The 22,705-nt window shown below is 43.3% G+C and overlaps 1 protein-coding gene across 1 annotated transcript in view; it reads right to left on the bottom strand.

The window, feature by feature from the left end:
* LOC134347184 (protein WWC2-like) overlaps positions 1–22,705 on the bottom strand; it is a 243,406-nt gene that overhangs the window by 102,298 nt on the left and 118,403 nt on the right. The window contains exon 3 of the mRNA XM_063049433.1: positions 6,282–6,485. Within this exon, the coding sequence (XP_062905503.1) occupies positions 6,282–6,485 (204 nt within the window). The remainder of the gene's footprint in view (positions 1–6,281; positions 6,486–22,705) is intronic.

Raw genomic sequence — 22,705 nt, forward strand, 5'->3', positions numbered from 1 at the left:
TAGATGGACTAGAAACCCTGCCTGTTTTCTTGCACCTTAATTCAGGGTAGCTGAACAGCATTCTTAATTGGCACTTCTGCTCTGTGCTGATCATTGTCATCCAGCAGATAAAGCTCACTGAGTTTCTGGAGGAGTTACAAGTGTGTCTGTAGATTAACTGGCAACAGATCTACGCACTGCCTTAGTGGATAAGGTTTAACTCTCTTCCTGGCTAGTCAGTTGAGCAAAGTATCAGATACAGATGTAAGAATGAATGTAAATGTTGATGCTACAAAATGAAAGATACTATTGCATTTTTACCAGAGCCAACTCAGCTTCTCTAATAGGCTATTCTCTGTAGCATGCTCTGTTTTTAAGACATATGCCTACATATTAGCTTCATATCAGCACATAAAAATAAAATGGTTTTTTCTTACAAGGGCATTTAACAATACAATCTAACAGAATTCAAAAATTATCTCAATGCCACTCACGTAAGAATCATAGTTATATAGAAATAGACCCTTCGGCCCAATTCACCCATGCTAACCAAGAAAAAGAACCAGGGCTAGGTAAGTCAGAGCCTTGAGCCTGTACCACTGTTCAATACAACAGTGGTCCCCAACCACCGGGCTGCGAGCATGTGTTACCGGGCTGCGCAGAAACGATATGAGTCAGCTGCACCTTTCCTCAATCCCTGTCACGCACTGTTGAACTTGAAGACCCCCGCCCCCGCCCCCCCCCCGGTCCGCAAGAATATCGTCAATATTAAACCGGTCCGTGGTGCACAAAAGGTTGGGGACCCCTGCAATACAATCATGGCTGATCGATTCTTGATAACACCATTTTCCCCACTGTCTCCCACTGATGTTTGATATCCTTGCAGTTTAAATGTCTGTTGGTCTATGTCATGAATGTATTCGATAACTTTACCTTCATAGTTCTTTGGGGTGGAGAGTTCCAAATATTAATGACTTGCTAAGAGAGAATAAAAATCCCCTTCATTTCTGTATTAAGTGGACTTCCCCTTTTTCAGCAATGACAACCTCTGTAGGGGAACAATCCTCTCAGTATTCACCTTGTCAATGTATTGCAAAATCCTACAGATCTCAATCAGATCACATTTCATTCACTGCACTCCAATGATGGTGGGCTTGACCAGCTTAACCTTTCTTTATACGTCAACCCCTACATCAAATAACATTCTCTCCAAAGGAAGCAGAATCTTCTTAATTAAAGAGGTCAAAACTGTAAGCAGTACTCAGATTCAGATTCACTTATTCATCACATCTAATCATACAATGCAATGCGGCGTTTGCATTTACAACCAACACAACCTAAGGATGTCCTTGGGTCAGCCCACAAGTGTCACCACACATTCCGGCATAAACATAGCCAAGGTCACAGAACAACACAAAAAACAACAACAGAACACAATAAGCAACAAAGCAGCAACAGCAAAACAAGTCAGTGGAATGCTCTGCCGTAGACTGCGGTAGGAGGCCAAGTCTGTGGGTATATTTAAGATGGAAGTTGATAGTTTCCTGATCGGTCAGGGCACCAAAGGGTATGGTGAGAAGGCAGGTGTATGGGGTTGACTGTGATCTGGGATCAGCACGGTGAAATGGCAGAACAGTCTCGATGGCCTGAATGGCCTAATTCTGCTCCTACGTTTTATGGTCTTATGGTCTAAGCCCCATTTCTCCCTACAACACAAAATAAAAGTCTGAGCCAGGACCATGATGGAGATCATAGCTTGGTGCCATCTTGACTGCTATCTCAATTTAATTGTACCATGCACCTGATTTTTATACTACCCCTTGCGATAAAGGCCAACATTATGTTCCTAACCACAGACAGAGACTATTTGCAAAGGGCACCAATGATCAAATGCACTAAATTACAATACTGACAGAAAACAATCACTTCCAACCATCTGCTGCAGAAGGAGGAAGCAGAGACAGTTAAATAATCTATCTATCTATTTATTTGTGAAATGGGGGAGCAATTACCAGAAGTTTGAGAAATCGATGTTCACCCCATCAGGCTGGACGCAACCCAGATGGAATATAAGGTGTTGCTCCTCCAGCCTGAGTGTGGCCTTATCACGGCAGTGGAGGAGGCCATGGACTGACAGGACAGAATGGAAATGGGAAGTGGAATTGAAATGGGTGGCCAGTGGGAGATCCCACTTCTTCTGGCGGACAGAGCGTAAGTACTTGGCGAAGCAGTCTCCCAATCTATGTCGAGTCTCACCAATATACAGGAGACCACACTGGGAACACCACATCCAGTAGCTGATCCCAACAGACCTGCAGATGAAGTGTCACCTCACCTGGAAGGACTGTTGGGACCCTGAATGGTAGTGAGGGAGGAGGTGTAGGGGCGAGTATGGCACTTGTTCAGTTTGCCAGGAGGGAGATCAGTGGGGAGGGACGGGTGGACAATGGAGTCGCGTAGGGAGCAATCCCTGAGGAAAGAAGAAAGTGGGGAGGGGAGGGAAAGATGTGCTTGGTGTGGGATCCTGTTGGAAATGGTGGAAGTTATGGAGAATTATGTGCTGGATGCAGAGGCCAGTGGGGTGATAAATGAAGACAAGAGGAACTCTATCCCTAGCGTGGTGGCGGGAGGATGCGGTGTGGGCAGACGTGTACAAAATGGAAGAGGTGAGGGTGAAGGCAGCGTGATGGTGGAGGAAGGCAAGTCCCTTTCTTTGATGAAGGAGGACATCTGATTAGTTCTGGTATGAAAAGCCCCATCCTGAGACCAGATGTGGCAGAGACAGAGGAACTGAGAAAAGGGACCAAATGCTGAAAGGACTAGATAGGGTGGATGTTTCCTATGGAGGGGGTATCCAGAACTAGAGGGCACAGCCTCAAAATTGAGGGGTAACCTTTTAGAACAGAGGTAACGAGGAAGTTTTTAAGCCAGAGAGTAAATCTGTAGAATGCTCTGCCATAGACTGCAGTGGAGGCCAAGTCCGTGGGCATATTTAAGGTGGAAGTTGATCGTTTCCTGATCGATCAGGGCATCAAAGGACATGGCGAAAAGGCAGGTGTATGGATTTGAGTGGGATATGGGATCAGTCATGGTGGAATGAAGCAGAAAACTCGATGGCCTAATTCTGCTCCTATGTCTCATGGTCTAAGGGGATGTCATTTTTACAAGTGGGGAGAGGCATAGTCCAGGTAGCTGTGAGAATCAGTGGGTTTATATATCAGTAGACGGACTGTCTCCAGAGATGGAGACAGAGAGATCAAGAATGGGAGGGAGGTTTCAGAAATGGACTGTAAACTTGAGAGAAGAGCTGAATTTGGAGGCAAAGGTAATGAAGTTTATGAGCTCAGCATGGATACAGGAAGCAGCACCTATGCAGTCATCAATGTAGCCTAGGAAGAGTTGGGGAGCACTACCGCTATAGGCTTGGAACATGGACTGTTCCACATAGCTGACAAAAAGGCAGGCAGAGCTGGGATACATGCTAGTGCTCATGGCTATACCTTAGGTTGGATGAAGTGGGAGAAGCCAAAGGAGAAATTACTGAGAGTGAGGACCAGTCTGCCAGATAGAGCAGAGTGGTGGTGGAGGGGAACAGGTTGGCTCTGTTGTCCAGAAAGAAGCAGAGAGCTTTAAGGCCTTCCTGATGGGGGATAGAGGTGTATAGGGACTGGACACCCACAGTGAAATGAGATGATCGGGCCAGGGAATTCAAAGTCATTGTAAAGATCTGGAGCATATGAAGTGTCACAGATGTAGGTAGATCAGGATTGGACTAGAGGGGATAAAACAGTCGAGGTAAGCAGATATACAGTAAGTTCAGTGGGGCAGGAACAAGCTGAAACACTGGGTCTACCTGGACAGGCAGGTTTATGGATCTTGGATTGGAGAAGAAACGGGATGTGCAGGGTAAGAGAACTATGAGGTTGGTGACAGTAGATGGGAGATCCCCAGATTTGATAAGGTCAATTATGCTATGACCTCTCGCATTAACTAAGTTTTTGCCCACAGAACTGCTACTCACTGGATGTTTTTTTTAGTGTTTTTGCACCATTCTCTGTAAATTCCAGAGACTGCTGTGCATGAAAGCACCAGGAGATCAGCAGTTTCTGAGATATTCAAACCACCCATTCCCCATTCCTGTTTCCTTCTCTCACCTTATCTTCTTACCTACCTGTCACCTCCCTCCGGTCCTCCTCCCCCTTCCCAAACACCTGCCACCTTGTACTTCGTCCTCATCTCCCCCCGCCACCCCACCCCACATTCTTATGCTGGCTTCTCCCCTTCCTTTCCAGTCCTGAAGAAGGGTCTCAGCCCGAAACATTGACTGTTTACTCTTTTCCATCGATGCTGCCTGGCCTGCTGAGTTCCTCCAGCAATTCCTGAGCGTTGCACTGTCGCATTTGGTTGTATTCGTGGGTGTTCAGGCCTGGTTGAACAACAATTAAACTTGACCTCGAACTTGACTTTGGAATGTGGGATGAATGCAGCGTAGACTTGATGATCTGAATGGCCTAATCCTGCTCCGATGTCCTGTGGTCTACAGACATCAGAGCATCTGGCGGAAACCCACACGGTCACGGGGAGAACACAAAAACTGCTTGCAGACAGCGGCGAAATTGAATTATAACTAGCACAGTAATAGCGTTACGCTAACCACTACGCATAATTCAGAGCATCACCATCTGTATACTGTGTCGAACCAGCTCACCTTGTGGAGAACCATGCTGAGTGCAGTGGTGCTTTGGGCAAATTATGACATTACTACAGCCTTGTTGCTGTTAACTTCAATTATCTTACCTGAATAACAGAATCTGTTGGTCTTAATTTCTTGTAACTTTCAGTCTCTCAGAACAATTTAGCAAAAAGCCCCGAGACCCTTTAGAAACCCAAAGTGCACGTCTTCTATCACTTTTATTCATTTTGTACGTGTGTCACTGGCAAGGCCGATACGTCATGCCCACACCGAACTGTCCTCGAGAGGGAGGGCAACCTTTCGGTTCTTGAGGTGGTCCCATTTCCACAGTACTGTTGGCTGAGCCCAGAGAGGCCTCTAGAGTGGGAACCGCATCTGCAGGTCTATGTGGTCTTTTAAAATTAGACACATCTTATCCCAGCACAGACCTGTAATTCAGTATAAGTCCTTAAATTTTGCATATACTGTAAAGTTCAATGAAGACCTTACTTAAACATTTTTGTGACATTGCGCACTTAGCTAAATCATCACACAGTCTCTTAATACGAAAAACACACTCAGTGGTCACTTTAATAGATACCTGCTATACCTGATAAAGTGGCCACTCAGTGTATGTTCATAATCTTCTGCTGCTGTAGCCCTTCCCTTCAAGATTCGGTGTGTTGTGATTTCAGAGATTCTCTGCACACCGCTGTTGTCATGTGTATTTATTTGAGTTACTGTTGTCTTCCTCTCAGCTTGAACCAGTCTGGCCATTTTCCCTCGTTAACAAGGTATTTTCACCCACAAAACTGCTGCTCATTGGATTTTTTTTCTTTGTTTTTTGCACCATCCTCTATAAACTCTAGAGACTGTTGTGTGTGAAAACCCCAGGAAATCAGCAGTTTCTGAGATACTCAAACCACCCCATCTGGCACCAACAATCATTCCCTGTTCAATGTCACTTAGATCACATTTTTTCCCCATTCTGAAGTTTGGTCTGAATCTCCTGACCGTGTCTGCGTGCTTTTATGCATTGAGTTGCTGCCACATGATTGGCTGATTAGATATTTCAATTAACGAGCAGGTATACCTAATAAAATAGCCACCAAGTGCATTTCTGTCTCACGTAGTTAGGTAATACAACCAATTACCCATTTCTCCCATAGCTCATGACAATAACCAGAAATCTCAAATTAACTTGGTATACACAGACATGTACAGGGATTCACTGTTATCTACTGATGGGACCCACTCCAATATAATCAAAAGGCAAGAGTCTTAATGCAGTTCAGAACATCAGTTGTAAACATCCGATAAATGTTGCAAATAACTGTGGTCTCCAGCAAGTCTTACTTCTGTGTCATCAAGTCTGACAGAACAATGTAGAGGATTTGTCACTGTATAACACTGTAAACCACACTGTGTGGATGTGTATGCTCTTTATCCAGAGCTACTTGGCAGCAGAGTTAGGAGAGAATCCCCCCCTCGACAGATAATTCCAAACATTCTTTCACTTCACTGAAACTCTATCACAAGCAGTGCAACCTGTATTGCTAAGGAGTCAGGGATTTCATAACTTTCTGGAAGGAAAAGCAATACCCACTCAGCACACTCCCCCAGTACTCACAACTGGTCCGTGAACTGCTCTTGTCCTTCCAGACATCATTGAGGCGCACATATTCGTCGATGGCTAGAGTTAACCTTTGCTCCTTGACCTGGTAGAGTTCTTTCTGTGTGTTGAGAGCGTCCTGAGCCACCATCAAGTAATCCTTCAGCATCCGCTCCTGCTCTTTCCTCCATTGCGCCCGTGGGTCCTCTAACTGTGTGGTTTCTGAAAGGGGGAAAAAAATCATGCTCTTTTAAAAATTATCTCAGCAAAATCAGACTTGTTGTGGGGAGGGGGGGGGAAGGTTGCTGAGCTTCCTACTATTTCTGTCATTTGATTTCACAATTTCTGAATACAGGAAGCCCCCAGGTTACGCAAGGGCTCCGTTCCTGAGAACAGTCAATAAGCCGATTTCATCGTAAGTCCAGAGCATTCATTTTTTATAGTAATCCGCATCAGAGCATTTTACGTCCACTTGCTATAATTCCTTCATTTCATTGAATAGTCACCCTACACTATTCAAAATTAAACCAATCCAGGATACAGTATTCTCCATCTGGTCATTAACAGAGCCCATAAATCATGTCATTATAACTAGCTTGAAAAATGCTTTAAAACTATAGGAGAGAATTTTTATGTCATATCTGTAAGTCAAATCATTTGTAACCCGGGGAGTCTGCATTTAGTCCACTTTTGCGCATGATTTCTGAATTACCATTGCGTACAACAGAGTGATTATTCTTTGCAAACCTCTTTCAAGAATATACAATATAGAATATGTTGTCTCCAGTACAATCTGCTGTACGATGGTGTGCTGGGGCAATGGCATCAACATGGGTGATGCCAACAGGCTCAATAAACTTAATAGATAGGCTGGCTCTGTTATCGGAGCCAAACTGGACACACTGAAGGCTGTGGGAGAACAAAGGACCCTACGGAAAATCCTGGCAGTTCTGGACAATGTTTCTCACCCTCTGCATGCCACCTCGGCTAAACAGGGAAGCACTTTTAGTAATAAACTAAGACAGTTGTCTTATCCAAAGAGTGCTATATGAGGTCATTCTTACCCTCGGCCATTAGGCTCTATAATGAGTCAACCTATAGCTGGGGAAGTGGTGACCCCCTCCCCCGCCCTCCTTTTAGACTGTTTGTGGTAACTTATCTTTTATTCTTTCTACTTCTCTTCTAATATTTATATCTGTGCACTTATAATGCTGCTGTGACACTGTAATTTCCTTTGGGATCAATAACGATCTATCTATTTGAACTGGGTGCTTCCATTGAGAAGAGAGGAGGAATTGATTTCTCAATTCAATTTTGGAACATCAGATGGTACAGCACAGTACAGGCCCTTCAGACCACAATATTGTGCTGACCCTTTAACTTACACCACGATCAATCTAACCCTTCCCTCCCACATAGCCCATACCCTCCATTTTTCTGAATTACTGGCCCACCAAAGCTTCAGAACACAGAACATAGGACAACATAATGCTCTTAGAGTTCAATACTGACAGATGAATGGGGAGATGCAAATGCAACCCTGCTATTTAAGAAAAGAGGGTCAGAGAAAATGGGAAACTTCTCCACTTTAGCCTGCTATCAGTAACTGGGAAACTGCTGAAATTCATAGCCACGAGGTCTCAGAGACACATAGCATAAAAATAGGTCCTTCAGTTCATTAAGTCCATGTGGCCATCGTATTCAGCTACTCCTACTTATGAAAGGTATTTCATATACTTATTATAATAAATAACACCAATACACTTAGAAAAAAATATTATAATTGAGTTAGCATAGATTTATGGAAGAAAATCAGGCATGGCAAATTTAGTGGAATTCTTTGAGGATGCAAATGACTGAAGAGATAAGGAGGAACAAATCGATATGTTCTATTAGGATTTTCAGACGTCTTTCCATTAGATCGCACACAAGAACTTGATGAAGGGGTGCCACGGTAGTGCAGAAGTTAGTGCGGCACTATTACATCTTGCAGCATCGGAGTTCGGAGTTCAATTCCAGTGTCCTCTGTAGGTAAGTTTGCACTTCCTTCCTGTGTGCATGTGGGTTTCCTCTGGTTGCTCCAGTTTCCTCCCACAGTCCAAATAGGTACCAGTAAGTAGGTTAAATTATTATTTTAAATTGTCCTGTGATTAAACTAGGGTTAAATTGGTTGGTTGCTAGGTGGCACAGTTCGGTGGGCCAGAAGGGCCTGTTCCACACTGTATCTTGAAATAAATAAATATGGTTAGAGCATGTAAAACTGGAGGTAATATACCAGCATGGCTTTAGAGCTGGAGATAGAGATAGAGAAAATGGGTCCTTCTAAGTTTGGCAGGCTGTGGGACTAGTGGCGTACCACAGGGATCAGTGCTTAAACCCCATGTATTTTCTCGAGTTAACACGTTGGCCAAGGGGATCAAATACAACATCTCCAGACTTGTTGATGACACTAAGCTAATGTGGATGCAAGAAGAGTTAAAGGAGATACAAACCAAACTGAGTGAACGGACAATAACATGGCTGTTGGATACGACAAGCCCCTTCACCAGAGGTGCCGCCCCCTCCCTGGACATCCCATCATATGTGAATGCAACCAAGGAGTGGGCTAAGGGGGTTGGCACATAATCAAGTCCATATGTGCACACAAATGCACTTCCTTGTGAAAGAAGCTGCAGAAACATCATTTGCTCTCTTCTTAATGTAAGCTACTGATTCCCCCTCACTGGCATCTAACTGTGCTCAGTCACAGAGGCACAACCTGGCCACTTCTTCATCTGTATGGCTCGGCTCCTAAACGATTTAATTAGTTTAGCCGTCAGGAGAATTAGAGGGTTTAATCTGAGACATAAGGACTCACAGTGTTCACAACCCACGAATCACAGTTCGGTGGTCATCAGATGAGACAAGCCTAGTTGTGTTAAATCTGCATATTTCACATATGAAACGCAGTCTCCCAGAAAAATGGGAAAGAATATGCATATCAAATGTTCAGTCATTTTGTGCAACACCATGTAACCGGACACTATTTAAACTCATTCAAGCCAGATTTTAAACAGAAGATTAAGATTAAAAACAAACCATTGTAAATCTGATCTCAAAGCAAAAAACATGAAGGAGACAATTTTGTTGAAGCTTATTGCTAAGTCTAATAGCATATAAGAAAAGGCAGAAGCAGTTCTTCATTCTCAGCAGTGGTCTTGTCTGTATCCTTCTACAAACTCGGGGCTTTAGTCAATAGTAGGGCTATTGCACTTGCTTTCGCTTTACAAAATTGTAATTTCTCTTTAAAGGTAAAATGATTTAACTGCTGATAAAAATACAACCAGCTTGGCTCAGAATGTGGAAGGAAATAAATCCCGAAATCAACCCTGCATCTTGTACATTTATGAAATTTTATCAGTGTGTCCAATTTAATTTAATGGCATCTATTTACATAGATTCCCAAAATCCCTAGGATTAACTCTGTGCAATTGAAGAAAATTAAACATGGCAGTAGAGAGTCTAAATGCTAATTCTTATGGTAAATTGAACTGTTCACTCTTAATAGCTTAACCAAACCTCTCTTCATCATTTGCTTTCTCTAGCAGAGGTGGCGAACCTATGGCATGTGTGCCCAAGATGGCAGACACAAAAATGTTGTTGGCACGTGGCATGTGGTGCTGTCCCTCCATTCTTTAAACCCCACACATAATAAAAAGATACATGATGATTAACTTTACTGCCAAATGAACGACTTGCGCTGGTAGGTGATTGCACATTCACACCACACCAGAAAAGATGTTCCCCGTTAGGTTCCCAATAAATATTTCACCTCTCACCCTTAACTTATAAGCTCTAATGCTAGTCTCACCCAAGCTCAGTGGAAATAGCTGCTTTCATTAACCTTATCTATACTCCTTTCAATTTAGTATACTGTAGCATATTTCCCCTCATTCCTCAATGTTCCAAAGAATAAAGTCCGACCCAATTCAACCTTTCCCTCAAGTCATGACAACATCCTTGTAAATTTTATCTGTACTCTTTCAATCTTATTGATATTTTTTCCTGTAGGTAGGTGACCAGAACTGCAGACAATACTCCAAATTTAGCCTCAACAATGTCTCATACAACTTCAACATAACATTCATCATAACATTTTGGCCAGTATGCCAAAACTCTCTCTACTGTACCTGCAGTACCACTTTCAAGGAATTATAGATCTGTATTCCCAGATCCCTCTGTCCCACTGCACTCCTCAGTGCCCTACCGTCCACTGTGCTTGGCTCGTGCTGACATAGTTGGTTACAGTTAGTGGATAGAGAGGGGAGAAAATGATGAAGTGAATGTGTCCTTGGTCACTAACATTAAACCTGTGAAAGAGCTTCAGTCACCGGCTGTGTCCAACTCCTCCCATCCGGTTCCATTAAATCCAAACATACACAAATGGTGGTAGAAAGCAAAACAACCAGAGATGATGTATCTAACCAGCTGCCAGTGAGGTGAACAGGGATCAGTGTGCTGAAGCAGCTTGGGTTTCACCCTCCTGTGCCTAATATGCGTGTCACTTCACAAATCAGAGACGGGAATTTTCCTTCTTTCACACTGGATGTGGATATGTCTTGCAAAGCACCCATTTTATGGCCGTGCCTAATTGACCTTTGAAGAGCTGCCCTCTAAAACCATGTCCTCATTCTGCGCTTTGCACGTACTCCCACCGGATTGTAAGACTGACAGAGTCATGAGTAATGAAGGACCAAGTAATGAAGACGGTTGCTTCACCGTCTGGTTCAGAGGGGCCACTGCACAGGATCGGAAAAACCTGCAGAGAGCTGCAAACTCAGCCAGCTCCATCAAAGGCACTACCCTCCCCAGCATCCAGGACACCTTCAAAAGGCAATACTTCAAAAAGGCAGCATCCATCTTTAAGGACCCCCATTACCCAGGACATGCTCTCTTCTCATTGCTACCATCAAAGAGGAGGTATAGGAGCCTGATGACACACACTCAACTTTTTAATAACAGTTTCTTCCGCTCCACCATCAGATTTATGATCCGACAATGAATGAACACTACCTTGTTCTTTTTACACTGATTTACTTTTTTACATACAGGTGCATATTTCATATTGTATTTTACAGCATTTTTATGTATTGCTCTGTGCTGCTGCTGCAAAGCAACAAATTGCACGTCATAATGTCACTGATAGTAAATCTGATTCTGATTCAATGAAGATGGTCAGCTGATGTTAGCTTGTCGTTACTGCACTGACAGAGCTACATGATTACTATTGCATGGACTGAAGTTATATCCGTACAATCAACCTCCTCTCTGGGATGTAGTACTACAATGAAGATACTATACAAATCCAAGTTTAAATGGAAATATTCCTCCTTCACCTTTCTGATGATGACCCAAGCCATGGTACTGTAATGTAACTCTGTGACACGCACAAATGCTTTTTCAATTTCTATAAATAGCATGAACATTGATTTTTTGATTACTCTAAATGGCATGAACATTAATTTACCTAACTTTCAGTAATTTCTCCCCCTCCCCTTCTCTCTTTTCCTTCCCCTCTTACCTCTTCTTTTCTCCACACCTGCCTATCGCCACCCTCTGATGCCCTTCTACTTCCCTTGCCCCATGGTCCATTCTTTTCTCCAATCAGATTCCTTCTTCTTCAGCTCTTTACCTTTTCCACCTATCACTTCCTAGCTTCTCACTTAATCCGCCCCTCTTCCGCACACCTACCTTTCCCCTTACCTGGCTTCACTATCACCTTCCAGCTTGTGTTTCCCCCCACCCTCCCCACCTTCTCAAGATGGCTCCTTCCCCCTTCCTTTCCAACCCTGATGAAGAGTCTTCGCCTGAAATATTGACCCTTTATTCATTTCCATAGACGTTGCCTGAGCTGCTGAGTTCCTCCAGCATTTTGTGTGTGTTATTCTGGACTTCCAGCACCTGCAGAATTTCTTGCCTTTAGGCAGCTTGTGAGATTGCTATATTTAGTTTTCCCTGGAGCCAAGGAAGCTGGGGAGTGAGGGGTGACCTGATACAAGTGCACAAGGGCATTAGGGGGTGGGGGAGTTCAAAACAAAAGGGCAAAAGGTGAGAGGGAGGAAATTTGTTGGATCAGAGGGAGAATATTTTCACACAGAGAATGGTTGGAATCTGGAACAAGCTGTCCAAGGAGGTGGTGGAGGTAAGATTAGATTAACTCTATTTATCACATGTAACATTGAAATGTACAGTGAACAGCGACATTGTGCATCAAATCAGCGAAGATTGTACTGGGCAAGTCCTGTCACGCCTCTGGCACCGACATGTCAAAGCTCATTAAGCCTAACCATAAGTCTTTGGAATGTGGGAGGAAAGCGGAGCAGTGCGAGGAAACTCACACGGTCTCAAATTCCCCCCAGGCACTGTAAATCAATGTGCGAACCACTCTGCCCCGAGCTGCTTGTAGCTCATCTCATCACATATAATAAGCACTGGCGCCACGGTACCATAGCGATTAGCGCAACGCTTGGGACGTCAGAGTTTTCGGATTTCAGTTCCGGCATCCTCTGTAAGCAAATTTGTACGATCCTTCTTGTGTGCGGGGGTGGGGGGGGATTCCTCCCACAGTCCAAAGACATACTGGTTAGTGGTCATTATAAATGGTCCTGTGAATAAGCTAGGGATAAACGGGTGGCCAACACCAGGAAATCTTGCAGATGCTGGAAATTCAAGCAACACACATAAAAGCTGCTGGTGAACGCAGCAGGCCAGGCAGCATCTCTAGGAAGAGGTACAGTCGACGTTTCAGGCCGAGACCCTTCGTCAGGACTGGACTTCGTCAGGATTAAATGGGTGGGTTGCTGTGCAGTGCAGCTCGAAGAGTCAGAAGGAGCTGCTCCTCTCTGTATCTATAAATAAAAATAAAAAAAAGAGAAACAAGCTTTTAAATCACCAAGATTTAGGAATAGCTTGTTCTTCTCTGTCATCTAATTTCTAAGCGTCCATGAACATAACCTCATTACTCCTTATTATTTATTTTGTAATTTATAGTAATTTTATGCCTTTATGAACCAAATGTCATCAGTAAGTGCACGACTACAATAGTCACATGATGAACCAAAGGACCTTTCTGTACAGCTCTGATACTATTGCAGTTAAGACAGCTATAATGTGCGTCTATGCAGTTCATAGCAAACACTCTTCAGGTCCATTGAGACTTCGTATTTAAAGGCATCTTTGAATTTCCAGTAATAATTCCACTATATAGTGGTTAGCCAAACTCCCCTGATACCAATATCGTGCCTCAGGGACCTGATTTCTGCCAAGAGGAAGAGACAGAACATTTGACTTTAAAATTTGACAGGGAGTTGCTTATGCCCCAGTTCCTGTGATTGTCCTGAAAATGAACAATGAATGAATAACTTGGAGGTAACGATCAAATAATTTTGCAGGAACAGGCAACACACATTAGATCACTCGCAGTAAAATTTTTCAATAGTACACGAGAGACAGGTTGCAGTTAATGTGGTACGCCTACCATACTGAAATCAGTTGCAAGTGGAATTACTGTGGGGGAAGAGCTGAGCAGAGTGGAGGGAAGGATCAGGATCCATGATTCTCATCTCCCTGCGTCTGTGGCAAAAATGGTCCTACCTTCACTCTTTTGCCACAAGTTAATTTGCAAGCTAATTTGCAAGCTGAACCTCAACCCTGACCTGATTCCACAACCTATGGATTCACTTTCAAGGACTCCACAACTCATGTTTTCAGTATTAATTAATTAATTAATTAATTATAATTACTGGGTTTTTTTGCATTTGCACAGTTAGTCTTTTGTACTTTGGTGGTTTGTCAGTCTGTGTTTGTGTGCAGATTTTCATTGATTTTATTGCATTTCTGTGTTTTAGTGTGAATGCCTGCAAGAAAGTGAATCTCAGGGTAGTATTATGGTGACATGAACGTACTTTCAGAATCGGAATCAGGTTTATTATTAGCGGTATGTGACGTGAAATTTGTTAACTTAGCAGCAGCAGTTCAATGCAATACATAATCTAGCAGAGAGAGAAAAAAGTAATGATAATAAATAAAATAAAACATAATAATAAATAAACAAGTAAATCAATTACGTGTATTGAATAGATTTTTTAAAATGTGCAAAAACTGAAATACTGTATATTTAAAAAAGTGAGGTAATGTCCAAAGCTTCAATGTCCATTTAGGAATCGGATGGCAGAGGGGAAGAAGCTGTTCCTAAATCGCTAAGTGTGTGCCTTCAGGCTTCTGTATCTCCTACCTGATGGTAACAGTGAGAAAAGGGTACATCCTGGGTGCTGGAGACCCTTAATAATGGATGCTGCCTTCCTGAGACACCGCTCCCTAAAGATGTCCTGGGTACTTTGTAGGCTAGTACCCAAGATGCAGCTGACTAGATTTACAACCTTCTGCAGCTTCTTTTGGTCCTGTGCAGTAGCCCCTCCATACCAGATAGTGATGCAGCCTGTCAGAATGCTCTCCATGGTACAACTATAGAAGTTTTTGAGTGTATTTGTTGACGTACCAAATCCCTTCAAACTCCTAATAAAGTATAGCTGCTGTCTTCTTTATGACTACATTGATATGTTGACCAGGTTAGATCCTCAGAGATCTTGACACCAAGGAACTTGAAGCTGCTCACTCTCTCCACTTCTGATCCCTCTATGAGAATTGGCATACGCTCCTTTGTCTTACCCTTCCTGAAGTCCACAATCAGCTTTTTCGTCTTACTGACGTTGAGTGCCAGGTTGTTGCTGCGGCACCATTCCACTAGTTGGCATCTCTCACTCCTGTACGCCCTCTCGTAACCACCTGAGATTCTACCAACAATGGTTGTATCATCAGCAAATTTGTAGATGGTATTTGAGCTATGCCTAGCCACACGGTCATGTGTATACAGACAGTAGAGCAGTGGGCTAAGCACACACCCCTGAGGTGTACCAGTATCGATCGTCAGCGAAGAGGAGATGTTATCACCAATCCGCAGAGACTGTGGGCTTCCAGTTAGAAAGTCGAGGATCCAATTGCAGAGGGAGGTACAGAGGCCCAGGTTCTGTAACTTCTCAATTAGGATTGTGGGAATGTGGGATTGTGGGATTGTGGGATTGTGGGACTTTGATAATAAATTTACTCTGAACTTTAATTTCTACTGATTTACTTTCAAGTACTGAGAAATGTACTTTAACTTGTACTATTCCGTTAGCATTTCCACAGCCAATTGTTGCAACAAAGCACGCAGAACATGACAAACTTCTCTTTTTAATAGTTTTTACCTCTCTCTCCCAGAGATGAGGTACAGTTCCAAGGCCATGTGATCTTCAGATCCAACTTCTAACACTAATTATATTGCTGCAAGAGGCTTGCTCCTGCATTCACAGAGTGAACACTGCTGGTTAGGGTAACCCCAGGGCTCTCTTGGTTGGATCAATTGCCACACCCAAATGGAGACTCCATCTGGGACATTCCTGATCTTAAAAGTCTCAGCAAGTTGCTACACTACATATTAGAACATCAGCGACTTGATGTTTAGAGATAAGAGGGGAAAGATATAAAAGAGAGCCAAGAGCTAACTTATTTACACCAAGAGTAGTGAGTACTTGAGGTGAGTTGACAGAGGAAGTAGCTGAGGCAGATACGACTGCACCATTGCAACATTGTGGGCCGAAGGGCCTGTAATGTGCCGTAGATTTCTATGTTCTATTTATGGGCATTTGGATGGGTACGTGAAGGGAGGGGCTTGGAGGTTGTGGTCTGATCATGGGCAACGGGGACAAGCGGGCAGGGTGCTGTGGTCAGCATGGATCAGTTGGGCCGAAGTGCCTGTTTCTGTGCTGTATTACTTTGTGACTGAAACATTCTGATTTTAGATCTTTTAACGTGAAACTTTGGGCCAGGGTCACCACATTATTGAGAGCGACCTGTCTGATTGGCAATGTCTTTCGGAAGTAGAAAGCAATCCCGACCATTTCTGCTTTTGGGTGCACCACTGTGGAAACTCGACCAGCTGCTTCCAGTCGCCAGTCACCTGCACGGGAGGCCTGGCCAATTACACCTTACCCCATGCTGGGGTTATCTGCCAGGACAAATGAGTTTTAATAATGCTGATCTGAGCTAGAACCCTATTACTTACCTCTCAACCCAGCCAGAATGCCAACAAGCCCACACAATGAACTCGTTCCCAATCTCTCCCATACTTTTGATCCATATCCCCATGACCTGGCACCTTCACCACACACTCATACTATGTTCCCAACACGGCAACCATCCAATTCCCCAGACTCCTCAGCAAAACTGTCTCCAGCCTCCAACTAGAGGTTCCATCCAGAGTCGCTAGGACCATCCCCAGGAATAAGAACGATCTCAGATGTAGGTGTCCTCTACAGTTCAGTACTGTCGCCTTGTACACAATAATGAACAACTTTGGCAATAACCTATTCCCCACAATGTTCAGAAGCTTTATAGAATATGAGCTTTACACATATGCTTTCATGTTAACCATGGGAAGCAGATTACAGGCTTATTAATTCAAAACGGGTTAGGGGTTTTCATTGACAACTGTCTGGGCTGAGGACAATATGACACTGTTCTGCTGAGAAGATAAACAATAATTGCTCAGGCTGGATTTCTCATTAACGAAAAAAAATCAGAACTTCTTGCATTAAAATAAAATTTCTTAATTCATTCCTTTTAGTGGACAAACACAACAGCTCTTGGGAAAAAGACAGGAAAAATGTCAAGTACTGAAGGTAAATTTCATCATGATTTCAGATTCCAGATAACCATCTGGATGAACCTTTTATCTCACCGCCTCTGATGCTCTCTGCTGTTCTGACAGCAGGTTGTAAAGGCCAGCAAGGCTCCTGGCTCATTATGCAATCTGTGTGAAGTTAATTAATGAAAACTAAGGAAGCAGCTGGCATGCTGAAATCAGCTTAGCTCCCCACATACAACTCTGTCCACTGAAACTGCCTCTAAACCCCTGCCAAGGATTTGAGTTGTGGTCTTGCTGACACTTGGCTGCTTCTCCAGAGATGGAGTATTCACAAGTGCCATTTTAAATACCAGTCGTTAAACTGAGCCTCAACGGATTCAGATGGAAGAAGAGGATCCCTGTGGAAGATTTGAACAAGACAGGAGTCAATTTTTATTCTTGATTCAAATGAAAAAAAAAGCAAATGGCTGATTCTGGTGTTTAGTGGGACGTTGCTCTGTGCAGAATGACTGTCAAGTATTGTCAAGCCTGTGGCTCGGAAATTCTTGCTTGCAAAATGTTTTGGGATGTTCTCTGGATGTTTCAGAATAGTTTAAATACCAAGCCCCCCTTTCGCTTTCTTATGATTGATCTTAGTGCCCTGCAGTGGGAAGGGCAAAAAAATCACCCACAGTTCTCTATTCCAACCAATCAGGTCGTGGTAGTGGGTGTGGACACAATTACAGTAATACTTACAATGACAATGGAGCCTATTTGGCCCATTCAGTACATTTTGGTTCCTACGGAAACAATCCTGTTATCCTATCTCACCACCTTCCCACTTCCTACTTATTTCTTTGTACCCATATATTGTAATATACAGTCAGTAGCTATTTTATTAGCTACACCTGTATTCCCACTAATTAAAGCAAATCGGACAATCACGAGGCAGCACCTCAAAGCATAAATGCATGCAGACATGGTCATGAGGTTCAGCTGTTGTTCAGACTAATCATCAGAATGGGGAAGATATGTCATCTAAGTGAGTTTGACCATGGAATAACTGCTTATGAACAACAGTCTAAAGAGTTCACAGAGAATGGCAAGAAACAAAAAGCATCCAGTGAGCAACATTCACAACACGCTGGAGGAACTCAGCAGTGAGCGGCCGTTCTGTGGGTAGAAAAGCCTTGTTAATGAGAGAGGTCAGAGCAGAATAGCCAGACTAGTTCAAGCTGACAGGAAGGGGCAGTAACTCAAACAACTACACGTTACAACAGTGGTGTACAGAAGGACATCTCTGAATGCACATGTCAAACCTTGAAGTGAATGAGCTATAGTAGCAGAAAACCACAAACATCCACTCAGCGGCCACCTTCTTGGGTAGAGGAGGTCGCCGATAAAGTGATCACTTAGTGTTTATCCCTGAAGCCACACCCATGTTCCTATTCTCTCTCACGCATGCTCATAATTCCCCTTTGATTCCAGCTGGTTATGATGCCACAGACAACAAGTGCTTTGGCTATGGCAACGACACACACAACCATGACATGCCTACAAAACAAAAAGCAGCACTCCTTATCCTCCCTATCTACAGTCTAATTGCTTGATTGAGCACCAAGGTCGTGTAGAATAGGGCCCCGGTGAGAACAGAAAACGTTGGTGGAGTGGGAGGGAGATTAATTAAATAAACGTTTAAATGATCGTTCTTAGCCTTCGGCTACAAAGGTGCTGCCTGAATAATAGCTAGAATTTATTGTGTGAGTTGTGGCTGTATTGCCTTGATATGATCCATAGTCAAAATAAGCCAAGGCTGATGTAGAACAGCCATTCTGCAGCGTGAATAAGGTTTCTCCTGATAAAAGTTCACGAGAGAAAAACACATTTATGTCCTGTCGCAGCCTAGGAAACAGCACCATCACTCCTTCCCTTCAGGAATGGGAGAAATTATTTCTGTTGGCAGCCAGACAACCTATAAATCTTGCTTGGTGACACAGGCCTTAACACTGCCACTAATCTGGGGCACACAAACGGTGACCTTTCCGTAAAAGGCTGTGTGGCGCGGAAAATCGTGGTTCAGCCTTGATAAAAATCTCACGGCCTCTCAGAATCATACACTGGACCTTAAAACATTCTGGCACACTGCGTGGAGCTTTTAGTTTCTGCCAAGAGACGTCACTGATGTTAGTTGGGAAGGGGTCAGGGTCAGCAGACCCTAAATAAGAGAGCAACTTGAGTGCTTACAATCAGTGTCTGAAGCACCGTGATTCTGGGGAGAGAAGCGGAGCTGATCATGAATCCAGTTGGGGAGGATCGGTGATCAAAATATTAAGTACTGGAGTTGGGATGTTATGTTGAAGATGCATAAGACATTGATAAGTCTAATTTGGAGTACTGTGTGGATCTTTGGTCACCTGCCTACAGGAAAGGTATCAATAAGATTGAGGTAGTACAGAAAAAATTTAGAAGGATGTAGTCAGTACTTGAGGACCTGGGTTACAGGGAGAGGTTGAATAAGTTAGAACTTTATTCCCTAGAATGAAGGGAGATTAGCTAAAGGTATACAAAATTATGAGTATAGATAGGGTATAGATAAGGTGACATCTTCCAAATAGTCAATAATTTCAGTTTTTCTACGTCTTCTGCTTATTCTTTATATCTTAATTTTGTTTCAGGAACTGTTGGAGCCTGTGACTTACAGTCTGTAGTTCAATTGAGTAAGCTAGTGTACTGTGGTCCCCAGGAAACCTACAGGAGAGAAACGTGAGCAGAAGCTACCACGAGGAGAAGCTCCGAGATGAAACAAGGCGCCATGATCGACTACATTTTTCGCTGATTAAAGCAGTGAGGAAGATTGAAGCATTGAAGCAAATGCGGAGGAGAGCGAGCAGTTTTCAGAGAGGCTGCATAGCTTGGGCTGCTGCCCTCGAAGGGGCCGCTAATTTGAGTCGCTGCCCTCGGAGGGGCCTGCTGGTTTGAGTTGCTGCCCTCAGAGGGTCCGCTGGTTTGAATCACTACCCCTGGAGGGGGCCTCTGGTTTGAGTCAATGCACTAGGAGATGTTTTCAAACTTCTGGGATTTATGGATTGGACTGCAGTTCACCTTGGCCTCTTTCATTTCTATGTTTTTGTATTGAGTTCTTGCCCATTCTGTCTTGTTGCCAATTGGTGGGCTGTGGGTTTGGGGTTTGATGTTCTTGTTTCTCCTTGTGATCAGTTAGTTTTGTGCGAGAGAGGCTTGGGCGGGGGAGTTGGGGTTGGCAAATTCTTGTTTCTTTTTCTTTTTGTGCGAGGGGAGGGAATTGTTGTCTTTCTTTCAATTACAATGGTTTCCATTTTCTTTGGCTATCTGGAGAAGAAAAATCTCAGAGTTGTATTCTGCATACATACTTTGATAATAAAATGAGCCTTCAGAAATTTTTAAGGAGTTTGTATGTTCTCCCTGTGACCATGTGGCCATGTGGGTTTCCTCCAGGTGCTTTGGTTTCCTCCCACGTTCCAAAGATGAATGGTTAGGGTTAGTGAGATATGGGCAAGCTATGTTAATGCCAGAAGCTTGGCAACACTTGCACACTGCTCCTCGTTGATCTGATTTGATGCAAACGACACAGTTCACTGTATATTTCAATGTTTCAATATACGTGTGACAAATCAAACTCATCTTTTAATTAGGAGCTCCAGTCATTTACTATTATCCAATGATAAGGTGAACTAAGACCAATTTTTACAGGAGCATCAGTGAGGGTGTCCTGACTAGTGGCATCACCGCCTGGTATGGTAATCGCAAGGACCTTACAAAGGATTGCAAGGACTGCTGAGAGGATCATTGGAATCTCTGTTCCACCCATCTGAGACACTTATCAAGAGCACTGCGTATGCAGGACCCTTAGCATTGCCAAGGATCCCTCCCATCCATCCCTCAATCTCTTTGACCCCCCCCCTCACCCCCATAGGTAACATAGCATTAGAACAAGGACTGTTATAGGAGAAGCATCTTCTTCTCTGAGGCCATGGGACTACTCAAGTTCCAGCGACCACACACGTCTCATCACTTATGGGCACCAGTGGCATTACACTGTTTGCCTTTTGACTTGTGTTGTAAATGTGCCTTACGCAAAATGTCAATTTTCTAGAATATATTTGATTATTTGCAAATTTATTTGAGGTAATGTTGTGCACTTTGGTCCTGAAGAATGTTGTTATGCTTGGCAACACACAAGTATACAGTTAAAACCTGGTGTAACTTGAAGTTAAAACCTGGCTTTGAAACAGCACAGAGGCTCTGTGCCTCTCTAGGATTTAGTTTATAATAGTTACCAATATTTATCAATAATCTGGTGATTATTCCAGAAACTGTTTACAACGTAACATGATAGGACAAGTCCCTGCAATCAGACAGAAGTGAGTTGGGAAAGTTATCATTTCTGTGACGCCTGTGCATCAGTTGGTGCCATGGACACAGGTGAAACTAGTGTGCGGGATTTTTCAACATCAGATCAGATAAGGCTCCTTGAATTGAGCTGTTGTTTTCAAGTCAATTCAAGTGCTGGCTCCATCCCAGTGCATTTTGATACTTCTGGAACCCGAGACAGTTTTAGTCGTGTTTGGAATTTGGATGTCCCTTAGAGTTCAATCAAATTGTAATGATAAGTGTGTAAGTGAAATGTGTACAGTGGGTTATGAAGAATAACCAGCCCTCCTTGCCACAGGCATCTTGGCTCATTTGCAAGTCCAGGCACATATAATCCTTCCTTTCAGTTACTTTTTATGGAGTTTAGTATACAAGTACCGTGTTGTTTCTGGTGAGGCCTGTTTTGCAAATGTTAAGTTCACATGATTGGGACCAATCACCTTACCAGGTCTGACCTATTTGAACTCTAATTATAACAAAGTAACACTACAAAAGAAAGACTTTTAAATACAGTATGCAGTACTGTGGAAAAGTCTTAGGAACATATATATAGCTTGGGATCTTAAGACATTTGCACAGTACTGTAGTAATTTTATGTATTGCATTGTACTGCCGTGAAAAAGCAAATTTCATGCCATACGTTGGTGATGATAATCCTGATTCTGATATGGGTCTCTTTTGTAGACTGGGAGTGGGAACGGGACAGGGAGAAGGGAATCATGATCAGCAAAAAGGGGAAGGAAGCGGGAAGCACCAAAGAGACATACTGTAATGATCAATAAACCAATCGTTACTTTGCCTGGTGTCTCAGGGCTGAGTGTGTCCTGACACTCCTTCTCCGCCACCTGTCCCACACCCCTCCTGTGGCGCCCCACCCTCGCCATTCCCAACATCCTTCGCTCCCGCCAGATGTACAAACTCGCTCTCCACTCCACGTTGACAAATACAATAGTAATATACCTGAGCTATATATATGTGCCTATGTGCAGTAATGTATCTCAAGGTCACTGCAAATGAGGGTTATTGTTCTCAAATGGCTCAGTTTAAATCTTGCTGAAAGATTTTGATCTTACTCGCAGGCCTCCTGATTTAAGCTTATCAATTATTTTGATTCTGTATCTGCACCACTATTTTTTATGGAGGGAAATTAATATCCACGTTTCAGGCCAAGACCCTCCTCCGCCTGAAACATCGATGTTTTACTCTTCTCCACAGATGCAGTCTGAACTGCTGAGTTCCTCTAGCATTTTGTGTGTGTTGCTCTGGATTTCCAGCATCTGCAGAATCTCCTGCGTCCACCGTTTTTTAAGAGCATGGTCGATCAGATGAT

This window comes from Mobula hypostoma, chromosome 5 (genome assembly GCF_963921235.1).
Source record: "Mobula hypostoma chromosome 5, sMobHyp1.1, whole genome shotgun sequence".
Lineage (NCBI taxonomy): Eukaryota > Metazoa > Chordata > Chondrichthyes > Myliobatiformes > Myliobatidae > Mobula > Mobula hypostoma.